Raw genomic sequence first — 12,635 nt, 5'->3', positions numbered from 1 at the left:
GTTCCCCAAGAAAATGTGAAAAATGTGTGTGCTGAAACAGGTCACACTAGAGGGTAAGTTGAGGGTTGGCGATGCAAAGTCACATTAATACAACTTTATTTAGAGATAGTAATATACACATTGTGAAGCAGATACATTTAAGCTGTTATATTTCAAAATGCTTGACTTCTTCAGGCTGTTTCCCAGGATCCCCTCCTCGCTCTAGGTACAGGTCTTTATAAGGATATTGTTTTGGTGCCTGTAAATAGAGAACCGGGTTTATCCTAAGAGGTTGGACATATTTAGAGCTATTCACCTTAAGTGGGCACAGGTTGTGTGTGTGTGCTATACAATAATAATTACCACAGAAATATAAAGAGGAAATACACAGTTGAATATAGCAAATAATGATGGAGTACCAACAATTGAGACTAATCAGAGGAAGTTTCTTTCAGATTTTGAGGTTTTTCTATTAGAAATCTTTGCTTTGTGAATGAAAGAAAAACCGGGGGTAAATCAGAAAACTAGAATACTCATTGCAATGCTCACCACAGGCTGGTAAGACGGGAACTTTTCCCCAAAGTAGAACATTAGCATCATGAATCCAATGAACCCAAAGAGACGTTTGCACATAGTGTTCCAGTCGACGGGGCTGGGCGACGTGTCCACTCGGTTCCTGATGTACATGTCAAAGTCCCAGTGGATCTAGTAGCAAAAATATATGGTTGACAACCAGAATCACTATTGTTTAACACATACAAGTACATTTTAACACGATACAGCGGGAAGTGTGGTGCAACTAGGGGTCAAATTATTGTCCACCATAGTGTTTTCTCTAATGTTTACTAGTTGTAAATTCATTGAGAGACCTGCCATGTTATGCCAATTTGTACAGTTAATTTTTAACCCAACTCTGTGCATGTCTAAGGTCTGCTTAAAGCACATACAAAAAAGTACAGTCACGTGATCAAAAGGTGACATTCATTTGTTTGCTTTGCACAGGTGGTCAGATTTGCATATTCAGATTTTCCTCATTAGTATACTGAGTCCTGTTTGAACCACGACAGGGTGTCTTTACAACACAGTCAGTCAGTGTTTATGCTGTGGTCTTACCGGCTCTCCCCAGTTCCTCCTCAGGTCAGGGTGGTCCCAGGAGTACCAGGGGTCTCGCTCATGCTGGGATCTGTCAGGCAATTTAGGGTAGTCTCCATACCTACAAAAACACAACAGAAACCCCGACATAGGCTAATGCAGAAATCACTGCTGTCCAGATTGGTATGTCTCCATACAGTGCAACCCACAGATCTTTGATCAGAACTAGTGCAAGTCATCGTGTGCCATTTTGAATGACACATTTGTGCCTCATTTCCACTGGTGCCAAACACTGGTGTTTTACCCCAAAGTCCAGAATATGTTCTGTTTCCACTGACACGGACCAGTACCAGTCAGCCGAGTTTCGTGTTGACGCGTTACATGCTCTGGAAACGCCACATGTGCTATTCAAATAGCAATGTGTATGATTTGCTTTTTCTTAGGCTTCTCGTGTTGGGTTTCATCCAATCTAACAAATGGATCCATGATAAAAGAAAATAAAGCAACAGTACCGGAAAGACTCACAACAGAAAGAGTTGGAATGAACAAACGTGGTACGATACCACTGACTAAATAGAAGTACGGAGCAGCTAGACTGAGACGTTATAACAGAACCTATAAGAAAAAGCTGCCTCAGAATTCTCCCAACTCCTATTAATGGGAGAGAGTTTTGACAGAATACTTAATTAAACTAAATACTGAATATACAGGCTTAGTTGCTGTGTCACAAATGTAGGTGGAGAAGTAGCCGGTCGCAAGAGTTTCAGGAAGAAATTAGATTTATTACTCAAGTTCCAAAGCCGTATTATAAACACACTGAGCACGGCGTTATAGTTTGCATTATTGTTTGTTATTTTACTACCAGAAAAATATCGCCTTCATTTTTCATAGCCGGAAAAACAAATCACATTGTTAGTTAACTCTTCCCTCCCCATCGGAGTTCTCCTTATGTCCTTGGTACTAAACATGTAGTCAAAACAGGAAAGTCCAGATCCAACATTAGCATAAATCACTGGTGTAGCCCTGGTACCCGGGAGAAAGCACCGGTGGAAATGAGGCATGAATTACCCAATCAACCATTCTCACTCATTGAAGCCATCTTCCTTACCCCTCGCCATTATCAGGCATTGGTTCGTATTCATCCACTGTCATGTTGTACTTCTTGGCAGCCGCAGCTCTCTCCTCAGGGGTCTTGGGGTATGGACCAGGCAACATGGCCTTGGAAGGTCCAGAGGCTATAAAACAGGTATTCCAGTCAATACAATACGGCACCAGTAAACTAATATTTCCATGTAGAGGCAGCCATATGCACAAAAAGTATCTAAGACCCAATGTGGGGTCCCATAAACACTCAGAGTAAGCCCCGGATTGGCACAGTAACTCAAGTCAATGCCTTGCGCCATGTCGACCAAGCGTTTATATCCTGGTCATGGTACACTGACGTTACCGGATAACCAGCTGAGCCTGGTGCGAAATTAGCTTAGTGCCGTAACCGAGTGGACAGTTGGATGGCGGACATTGGCATGGCCTGTAGACTTAAAAAAACTTCTTCAATGCGAGTTATTTGAAGGAAGTGCAAAGGTGGCAATACCTTTGGCCACGACTGTAAGTAACAATGCACCACTAGTAGAGGGTTGACAATTGAATATCCGACACCTAAGAATTACTGTACTTAGACAGGGAACTAAACTGGCTACGATAACCTGCTACGATCTTCCCTTATCCTTGCAATAGTACGGTCAAATTAATAACTGTTTTCGGTCTTTTTGCAGTCTGGTGGCAAGACTAAACACAGGACAACGGAAAGCTAGCTTTGTAAATTTAGGTAGCTTCCCACAGTTACGTGCTGTACCAACATTTGCGAGATTTTGCTGTGTTGTTGTTCGTAAGCTAGGCTAGCTCAAGACAAGCGTCAAGGTTAGCGAAAACTTCAGCTTGTAACTTCAGTGTTAATGCACTTTATTTTGCATCAGACCAATACATCGATTAAACATTAAGATAAATGTACTAACCCGCTCTGACTTGGGATAGAAGCGCAGAAAAGCCCGGCCCTTTCCCCTTGGAAAGGGCTCTAGCCCAGTTTCTGAAACCAACCGCAGCCATATTCGATGGTTGCAGTGACATTAAAGAGTGAAATACGCATGCGTCCCATGAGAACTATGGCAAGTCAGAAGGGTCTTCTCAGATCGAGTGCAAAGAATGGACAACTACTCCACTATGTGGTCAGAAAAATGTGAGGGCATGGAAACGTCCAACATTTCAAAATAAGTTAATTTTGTATGCATTTGTTTATTTATGGTATACCATTCCATACCAGAAGGCATATTGAATTTCTTTCCATATGGTATCGAGACTCAGTTTGCCTCTTCTGTAGCGTACAAATACACATTTAAAAACAATACACAACGCATTTTAAGACATCAGTCAAAGATTTATTAACTTCCCACACCAAAAGGGTTAGGCTAGTTACAACTGTATACTGATCGGCCTACTGATCATCAGCAGGGGCTAGTGGGATCTAATACTCTGAGTGAATGCACTGAAACTCAGAGTCCTAAATCCCTCCTCCATCAGATCCAGCTCAGGTACATTTGGCCTGCATTTACTGAGGGATCGTCACTGTGCCTCTGCTGCTGGAAGCCCGGCTTTATTGACAGCCCAGAAAAGAGCAGATGCCTCCATCTACGAGGCCAGCAATATCTTTCTCCACGTTTTCAATTGGCCCATGAAGTTCATAACTGGGGGGGAAAAGGACAGACCAACCAATTACGTATTTCTACACATAGTCATTTATAGTAAATTAATGAAAACATCTTTAGATTTTATTTCCTTCATGTTGTTGTTGAGATGTGTATGATGTGTTCAATTTACCGTCTGTAAGGCTCCCCGTCAGAAGCAATTAGGAACTTCTCAAAGTTCCAGCGAAGGTCATTGACTTTGATGGGTGACCAATAGAACTTTTTAATATCTCCTATGACAGGGTTCACATATGGCAAAGACTCCTGTAAAAACAAAGAACTAAAGAACGTTAGATCTTAAAATATGTGTAGTCGACAAAAATCACATATTCAATTTGCCCCTAGGGCAACAAATAACATTCCATAATGACATGTCAATTATACTACCTTGAGATAGGTGAAAAGAGGTTCCTCATTTAACCCATTGACCTCTATCTTGCCAAACACAGGGAACTTGGGGACAAAACCACCACCTGGTCTTACGTACTTGAGAATGTTGAGGGTTTCATGATTTGCCTCTAAAGGTAGAAACCACAGCATACAGAAAAAAACTGTGATTTATTAAGCTTACAAGACAAAATATGTTATTAATGTTCCACATGATAATATGAAAAGCAAACTACACATATGTCATTTGTCAACACATTTGACTGTATTAAAAAGTATGCCTAATATATATTTTACTTAGTAATACAGTATATATATATATATATATATATATATATATATATATATATATATATATATATATATATATATATATAAAAGCTATATTCTATTAAAATAGACTCCTACCAGGTGCCTGAAGACCAAACTGATTACAGGAAAATCCCAGGACTGTGAAGTTCAGGTGACCAAACATTTCCATGAGTGCATTCAGTCTGTGATACTGTCGGACAGAACTGTAGAATGAGAACACCACCTGAAAATTCCTTTGAATTTTGCACCAAAAGCACCTGAAATGAATTTGGTCTCACTTACAATATCCCTAATGCCACACAACACAATCAACTAATAGTCATGTGAGCTGACCAGGTGAGGCTATTTCCCTGTAGGCTTGCAAGAGCCATCACATTACCTCTTCTATCGTGGACCCTCAGAAGGTGGCCAGGTTGACAATGAGGAGCACCTTGCCCCTGTAGATACTCAGGGGAATGGTCTGGCCGTCCAAAGTCTCAGCGTTGAAATCATAGATTGATTTGATACACGCCATTAGAGTTAATAATTTAGCTTGTAGCCTGTATCCAGAGTGGAGCAGTCGGTCAGTAGTGGGTGTCCTGCAGTCAGCCTCCGTTGGCCCTCTTCATTCAGGGAACCATAACTCTTGGGTCAGCAATTGTTCAGCGTGAATAACTCCATTGTGTCGCTGTCTGCCAAGAGATGAATTGACAGGCCATTGTTCAGCAGTTTGCGTGGCTCTGCAGATCCTGTTAGTGACAGATAGTCATTGGTTTATTGGAAATACTTAGCGATGGTATTAGACATTGATGCAGTTACATTGTGATAGTGTTTTCCATGTGACAAGCGCTCCGTTTTCAGGTATGCGGGCAGTGGGTGCATTTTGTAATTGCTAAAACTAGTCCACAGGTGGTAGAATTACACTGAGATCCCTCGCTGTCCAACTCTTAGTCAGCCTTATTGGTTTGACCGGTACATCCCACATAATTGGTAAAGAAAATCAATGATCATTCTGATGTATTATTTTTTCATTAACTTTATCTTTCTTAACTCAAACACAATACTGAGACGTTCATGTGCAAGGGTGGATAAAGTTGGAATGTTAATAGGGATTTTGGGGCTGGGGGAGGGATTGGCTGTAGCTGAGGCTCTTATGTTTGTTTTTTTTCTGGATAATACAGGAGTTGGTAGAATAATTTAATATAGTTGTACATTAGGCAACTTCTGTGTAATTGTTTAGGTTAAGACCTTTAGTCTTTAAGCTATTGATTGGTTATTCCAGTACATAGGTGGCAGTATGCACCTTAAAAACGATTGTATTTCGACTTCATTTTATGGAAGATGTTGATGCTCTATTCCTGCGCAATGAAGTTATATGTGCATCCAGGTCTCATGCTTTATGGAACACACCCATTGAAGGACGAACCCGGAAGTTTTGACCAAAAACGCTTAGATAGCGGTGTCTACGACTGGGTTTTGGGTTTGAAACACATGAGCAAAGACGGGGTTAGTTACCATAGTTTTTGACGACAGTTTATTTTGTTTAGCTTTGTCGCATATTTCTGTGAATTCCAAATGGATGTGGAAACAGGGAGTTGCAAGTATGTAATATATTTTGTAATAAAATAGTGTAAATTGAGCCACCTCGTTATTTGAGCTAAGTTTGCTAACATAGTTAGCAAGCTTGCTCCGGCAGTCGGAAAATGCATGTCCTTCCTTGTCTTGCAGAATCACACCATCACGCCTTCCGGGATAATTGTTTGGATACACGGCTAAACTACACACTACCGATTATACTTGTATAGCTGGTTTCAACGCGAGGAAAATATTGATCTATGCAGTCCATTAACCTGTTCGTCCCTTGATCCCGTTTGCGATCTTTGTTGGCAGATGTCAGCTCTTGGATTTACCTTGGGAGGATGTGCTTGTTACCCACATTTTCTGCCACCTGCCATTACGCCACCTGGTGCGGCTACAGAGAGTGAGCAAGCAGTTTTATGCGCTCATCCAAGTGTACCTGGCCAACTGCCGTACCTTTGACCTCACACAGGTAGACTACACGTAATAATTCATTCAGTCCTGGTTTTCCTTACTGTTTCTGGGACAGGTACTATTTTTCAACGCAAATATGCATTTCGAAGATCATTAATGTCATATCCTGTTCACAGATAGGCCCTAGCCTTCCCAAGGAGGCCTTCTGCAACATGCTACGGGATAACAAAGTGATCCAGAACTTGTCCGTCCAGAACTGCTCTGACTGGGTGACGGACAAGGAGCTGCTGCCAGTGATCGGCCAGAACCAGCACCTGCAGCGGATGGACATGAGGGGGTGCGTTCGGCTGACCCGGCACTCCTTGGTGGCCGTGTCGCTGAGCTGTGCACGCCTCCAGCACCTGGGTCTGGCGCACTGTGAGTGGGTGGACAGCCTGTCCCTGCGCAGCCTGGCCGACCACTGCGCGGGCCTCCGGTCCGTTGACCTGACCGCGTGCCGCCAGCTGAAGGACGAGGCCATCTGCTACCTGGCCAGGAAGTGTCTGAAGATGAGGTCGCTGTCCGTGGCCGTCAACGCCAACATCACTGATGCGTCCGTGGAAGAGGTGGCCAAGAACTGCCGGGAGCTGGAACAGCTGGACCTGACGGGGTGCCTGAGGGTCCGGAACGACTCTATCAGGTACCGCCTTTCGGACACGTCAAATGTGCTCATGGAATGTGGGGTTTCGCCTTGTGTGTTTATTTAGCCAATGAGCCTGTGCTGTGTTAGTAAACCCCTATAGTGTTCGTAGAGAGTACCAGCCAGGTCCCTGTTTCCGGGCCATATCTCCTTTCCTTTCTCGTCCCACATGTGTCCTCCCTGCCCGTGCAGGACTGTGGCGGAGTACTGCCCGAAGCTGCACTCCCTGAAGGTGAACCACTGTCACAACGTGACCGAGTCCAGTCTGGACGCCCTGCGGAAGCGCGGCGTCGACATCGACGTGGATCCCCCGTTACACCGGGCCCTGGTGCTGCTGCAGGTATGAGGTCAGGGGTCACGCTCACGCGCAGTTATTTCACCCTGCCCCGTTTACTGTGCTCATAAAGTAACGGCTAGGGTATTTGAATAGTCACTAAATGTTTTATCAAGCCGTAAAGAGTTATCCAGTCTTATCCATCTGTCTGTGTCAGCGTGGTTTCGTTGACACAGCATAAAGCTGTTCCTGGCCAAAATGTTTTTAACGGAATTAAGATATATATTTTTTTGTCCAGTCCAAGGTGTAATGTCTGTGAAACCGTTCCTTGATGTGTATGGCTGAGCAGAAATCTTATTTTGATTCACTGAGGCATTGATGAAAACATTTGTGCTGTGAAAGAATGAATAGTGTCAATTTATTAAAAATGTTTCTGTCATGTTACTTAAGGACGTGGTGGGATTTGCTCCCTTCATCAATCTTCAAATCTAGGCTTGGGGACATCTGCAGTTTTCCATCCAGCCAACTTGAAACAGGTAGGCTGGATACCCAGCGGTTCCCAGAAACGGCTTTGAATCTTTTTGAGCTGATGTGTTTGCCTTAGTATTCATGCAGTATGCCTACAAATATCCTGATGTGAACACTCGTTCACTACGCTTTATGCAAGGACTAACGTTTTTCCTCCATTTTGTTTTTTCAAGGTTGCATTTTCCTAGTGTTTTCAGTCCTATGCTATCAAAATAACACATTTCAACTGAAAAACACAGAAATCTGATGTTCTATAATTACAACATTGCCTAAACCACATCTGGAGAGCACTTATAAGGTCCAGAGAAGAAAATAAACCAGAGAAATTATAATTATTTTAGGAAAGTAACCCGTTAGCTGAAGCCGTGCACAGGTGAAATATCATTTCTTTTGCCGGACCGCGTAAGCGGATGGCTCTTACTGAGTGACTGTATGACTGACTGACTGACTGACTAACTACCCATTGTTAAATAGCCTAGTGGTTAGAGACGTGGACTCACATAGTTGACCTGTGTTCGATCCTCACCACAGACCAAACAAATTAGGCGTTAGGATTTGTTCAGACTAAACCTTCATGCCTACAATCTGCAGTAGCTACATTGTAGAAAGTGTAAAATAAAACTTTCTGGTTCTATTGCGATGGATGAACTGCACCTACAATAAACATATCGCTTTAGATTTAAATTTCCATAGCGTCGTTCACATAGCGTTGTGGTTAGCTATTCAACTGTTATTGCATAGATGACCGTCTACAGTAATCTTTGTACAAGAGTACACTTTAGTTCTGTTAATAAACAATCTGTTGCCCTTGTTATTTCAGCAAAATGTAATGGCTGGGGTGAAAGTTGCATTTGGCGATGATACGGAGCTGAACTGAGTACCAGCAGGCCATGTGGTCTTGTGGGAAAATCCCTTACCTTTAATATTTTGACCCCAGTTCAATTCTCCTCTCAGATGTTCACATTTTTTGTCTCTCAGAAATATTTATCCGCTCTGTACTTTTTAGCTGTTGCACAACAATATGCATCCTCTCTAATACCATGAATGTCATAATTTTAAGAGAATCATTGTATTACGTGACCCTTTTATACTGTTATTGTTTTCTAAAGAAAGGAACCAGTCATGGAGTGATTGAAGTCACTCCATGACTTTCATTATAGGTTGGCTGTATAGCTATTAGCTAGCCATCTAAAGCAATCTTTGTACAAGAGTACACTTTAGTTCCGTTAATAATTGTTCTGTTGTTCACATTATTTCAGAAAATAATTTCATGGCTGAGGTAAAAATAGTTTTTGGAGACTATACAGAGCTGATCTGAGTCCCTGAAAGCCCTGTGGTCTTTTGGGAACATCCCTGACCTTGATGCACATTATTGACATTTTCCTCCTGGTTCAATTCCCCTTTCAGACATTCCCATTTTTATCACTCAGAAATATTTATCCACTCTGTACTTTTACAGCCATCACACAACAATATACATCCACTTTGTTATACCATAAACCTCATAATACATTTAAGAGATTAATTATATCATATATCCCTATCATATATTGGACATACAGGGTCGTTTTTACTATGTTTCTCATACCAGTAGATTATTTTCGAATCCAGCACTCTGCCTCCCACGTAGTTCAATCGCCTTAAGGCGCTCTTTTGTAGCACCGAGGTGACATCCAGAGTCTACAAGCTAAAAGGTCTGGTGAGTGTGCGAGACTGCGTGTTGACCCATGTGACTTCCTGGTTGGGCAAGCAGTGTGGCTTAGCGGGAAGGTCTGCTGTGATCCTCAACTCTCCTGAGCCAATTTGCTGCTGTTGCAGTAGTCAGGGCCATAGATGCACTTGGGGGAAAAAATGCTGAACAATAGAATTACGGTGGCTCTGAAAATGGATTGCTGGGACACAACAAAATGTTTCTGCAGTATATAATCAGTTTGTTTTCTTTGCAGGTTTTCCCTGACTATTAGAATGGCCTTTTTCAGTTGTGCTGGGACATCAATTAAGCAATGCAAGGACAAGCAGCAACCGATGTATATGATAAACATATATTGTGTAACGTCTAATTTATTACAGTGTCGGATCTCTGTATTATTCTGGGGAGACAATTGTGTATCTTTAATTTGTTGATTATAATTATGCACTTGTGAAAAGACTGAAGGATCCATGCACTTTTCCATAATGCTGTCATGAATCGCATAGATTCCTGCAGTATTTCTTTACATCTTATCTCGCACTTATACAAAGGTAATATACAATGTTGTGGTGAAGTGAGTTGTAAGAAGGGCAAATTCAACCAAAACAGAATACATTGTTTTTTTCCATCATATAACATGTTTTTGTATGTTATTTTGTTTGCATACTATTACTCTGTTGTTTGTATTTCACCTCTTAATGTGTCATTACAAATAAAGCATTTCAAAATGTGTAGGTTTTAGGAAAACATTTAGCAGGGTTTGTTTGCATTTGCCTTTGACTAACTGTAGCTATTATGTTCTTACATTATTTTATGGTACCTCATCTGATCATGTTTTTCCTGTCCAGCCAATGTTAAAAAGTCTGGATACCATCTTTATATATGTTGTTATATCTTTATATATGTCGTCCTTTTGCCTGTTTACCTTTGCACATCTAGTTTTCTATTACAAAGTCTGGAAACATACAGGCCTAATTGTAAAAAACTGAATTAGTTTAATAATTATCTTTCATTATCTTTCTCATATAGTAGGTTATGAGGGAGCAACACAAACATTTGTCAAATTATATTTGTTATAAATTTACTGTGATTTTAGTTGTTTCTAAACTATCACATTTTACAATCAGAGTTTTACATCTTGGAGGAACAATGCAAACGTTATTCCGTGTAAATGTGATTGGCTGAACGCACACACTGTTTTGTATTTACTGAGGGATTATATTAGCATTTATTTTACTGTAATTGGAGGAGCATACAAAAATGGCACCTTAAAGAAAATAAATTCTGCTATTCTGCAGCCTAACATGAGCTTTCTTGACTTTATCTTTTCCCCAAGGCCAGGGTTCTGTGCAAATGCACCACACAACTAATAAGCTACAAATAACTGCATACCAATGACTGATTTTTGAGCTTCAACATTGTGATTTGCATTTTAAGTGCCAAAATTAAATGATGTCAATCTTGATGAGCGTGACAAAAACTGGTGGCCTAATATGGATGTGTGGCCAAAACTGGTACCGTTGAAAGGATGAGCGTGACCAAAACTAGTGCTGTTAAAGGGATGAGCGTGACCTTAACTGGTGCCAATTAATGGATATGTGTGGCCCAAACTGGTTCTGCGGTGAGCTGGACATCACCTTACATGATTTTAAGAACCATTCATGTTAATCATTGAACTTGTGTCAAACAGATGGGCCAAGACCCAAAGTGGGCACATTATTAAAGCACAGCTGATAATGTGTGATGCTTGATAAATGTTTATTGAATGATTGCGGTTTGACAGATCAGCCATACAATATTACCACCATGTCTTCATATAGTCAATGTTAATCATCTCTAATCATTCCTAAAGTATCAAAACAAACAGAGAAATGGTGACCAAGTGTGTCTGAAATGTCACCATATTCCCTGTCTTTAACTTTACTTTAGACCATCTTAACAGCAGTGCTCTAAAGGGAATAGGGTGTCATTTGGAACACAGCATTAATCAGTAGATATAGTGATGATGTGGGTCTAAGAGGTTGTTGATACATCAGGTTGGTGAGAGGTGATGTCAGGAGACGTGTGAGTTCCATTGTGGTACATTTCATATGGAGACTGGAGAGGATCCTCAATACCTGATACACACACACACACACACACAAATGATGCATGTTACAAATTGTTGTAATATTTATTTGAAATGTACACTTGATTGTTTGCAATTGTTGGACAACATCCCTGTGACCAAAAAATACAGGACCCTCCATAAATATCGGGACAGTAAAGTAAAAATTGCTATTTTTGTTGTACACTCAAGGCATATGAAAATACAATGAAAAAATGAAAATATGAGGCAAAAGTGTAGAATGTCACATTTTATTTCTGTCCGTTTCAACATTTCATTAAATAACAGCACTTTTGTGGGACCATTGTCAAATGGCTTCTGAGTTTTGCAAAAATAATAATTTGGACTTAACTGTCCCAATACTTATGGAAGGACCTGAATGAAACCAGACGGTGGAGTTTAAACACCCAGGACTTTCCATCCCTTCTACAATAAATGACATAATAAGAAACAATACAAACACAGACTAACAGACAGACACACACACACACACACACACTCTCAAATGAGCTCTGAATCAGAGACTATTCATAAAGGTGCATATTCACCAGAAACAGCGGTAATAGCGGCGCCAACGGTAGGGATACCAGTTCCTGAGAAGTCTCCGAAAGAACCAATGTCTTCGCGAACAAAGACTTTGCAACTTTACGCCTGGGGGAGGATTCTGGATCTCCTGCAGTAATTTTGTTGCAACTGCCACTGTAAACACATGAAACATGAACATCAGCTTCCAGTGTACACATGAAACATGAATATCATCTTCCTATGTACAATATGAAACATGAACATCAGCTTCCACTGTACACATGAAACATGAACACAACTGCCACTTAACATATGAAACATTAATATAATATTAATGTTCACATTCAAGTTAG

At 41.0% G+C, this 12,635-nt stretch overlaps 3 protein-coding genes across 4 annotated transcripts; 1 reads left to right on the top strand and 2 right to left on the bottom strand.

Moving 5' to 3' along the window:
* Positions 1 to 80: 80 nt before the first annotated feature.
* Positions 81 to 3,190, bottom strand: ndufb8 (NADH:ubiquinone oxidoreductase subunit B8). Its single transcript, NM_001303745.1, is given in 5 exon segments — positions 81 to 238; positions 529 to 684; positions 1,093 to 1,192; positions 2,180 to 2,306; positions 3,084 to 3,190. Coding segments are annotated over 5 exon segments (567 nt in total). The 5' UTR covers positions 3,175 to 3,190; the 3' UTR covers positions 81 to 145.
* Positions 3,191 to 3,514: 324 nt separating this feature from the next.
* On the bottom strand, positions 3,515 to 5,184 carry gpx9 (glutathione peroxidase 9). 2 transcript variants are annotated; one of them, XM_010868608.4, is made up of 5 exons: positions 4,888 to 5,184; positions 4,605 to 4,711; positions 4,197 to 4,327; positions 3,943 to 4,073; positions 3,515 to 3,809 (listed from the first exon to the last, which is right to left on the bottom strand). In XM_010868608.4, exons 2-5 carry the CDS (start codon positions 4,675 to 4,677, stop codon positions 3,719 to 3,721), a joined length of 426 nt encoding a protein of 141 aa, XP_010866910.1. In that variant the 5' UTR covers positions 4,678 to 4,711; positions 4,888 to 5,184; the 3' UTR covers positions 3,515 to 3,718. The 2 variants fall into 2 exon arrangements, with proteins under 2 accessions (XP_010866910.1, XP_010866901.1); XM_010868599.3 differs by having other exon boundaries at positions 4,605 to 4,698; positions 4,888 to 5,183.
* Positions 5,185 to 5,918: 734 nt separating this feature from the next.
* On the top strand, positions 5,919 to 10,958 carry fbxl15 (F-box and leucine-rich repeat protein 15). The gene is made up of 6 exons (XM_010868588.4): positions 5,919 to 6,088; positions 6,378 to 6,537; positions 6,656 to 7,158; positions 7,351 to 7,498; positions 7,883 to 7,968; positions 9,907 to 10,958. Exons 1-5 carry the CDS (start codon positions 6,063 to 6,065, stop codon positions 7,922 to 7,924), a joined length of 879 nt encoding a protein of 292 aa, XP_010866890.1. The 5' UTR covers positions 5,919 to 6,062; the 3' UTR covers positions 7,925 to 7,968; positions 9,907 to 10,958.
* The last annotated feature ends 1,677 nt before the right edge of the window (positions 10,959 to 12,635 follow it).

The sequence above is a fragment of the Esox lucius genome, chromosome 6 (assembly GCF_011004845.1).
Source record: "Esox lucius isolate fEsoLuc1 chromosome 6, fEsoLuc1.pri, whole genome shotgun sequence".
Classification (NCBI taxonomy): Eukaryota; Metazoa; Chordata; class Actinopteri; order Esociformes; family Esocidae; genus Esox; species Esox lucius.
Note: the sequence above shows the minus strand (reverse complement) of the source record. Positions and strands in the feature narration are given on the sequence as shown.

Excerpts from the sequence above, each read along its gene's own strand:
- gpx9 (XM_010868608.4), bottom strand. The coding sequence starts at position 4,677 with ATGGAAATGTTTGGTCACCTGAACTTCACAGTCCTGGGATTTTCCTGT. Across the intron at positions 4,074-4,196 it reads CTCTTTTCACCTATCTCAAG|GAGTCTTTGCCATATGTGAA; the intron begins GTAGTATAATTG and ends TTGTTTTTACAG. Across the intron at positions 3,810-3,942 it reads GACGGGGAGCCTTACAGACG|TTATGAACTTCATGGGCCAA; the intron begins GTAAATTGAACA and ends TTTCCCCCCCAG.
- fbxl15 (XM_010868588.4), top strand. The coding sequence starts at position 6,063 with ATGGATGTGGAAACAGGGAGTTGCAA. Across the intron at positions 7,159-7,350 it reads GTCCGGAACGACTCTATCAG|GACTGTGGCGGAGTACTGCC; the intron begins GTACCGCCTTTC and ends CTGCCCGTGCAG. Across the intron at positions 7,499-7,882 it reads GGGCCCTGGTGCTGCTGCAG|GACGTGGTGGGATTTGCTCC; the intron begins GTATGAGGTCAG and ends ATGTTACTTAAG.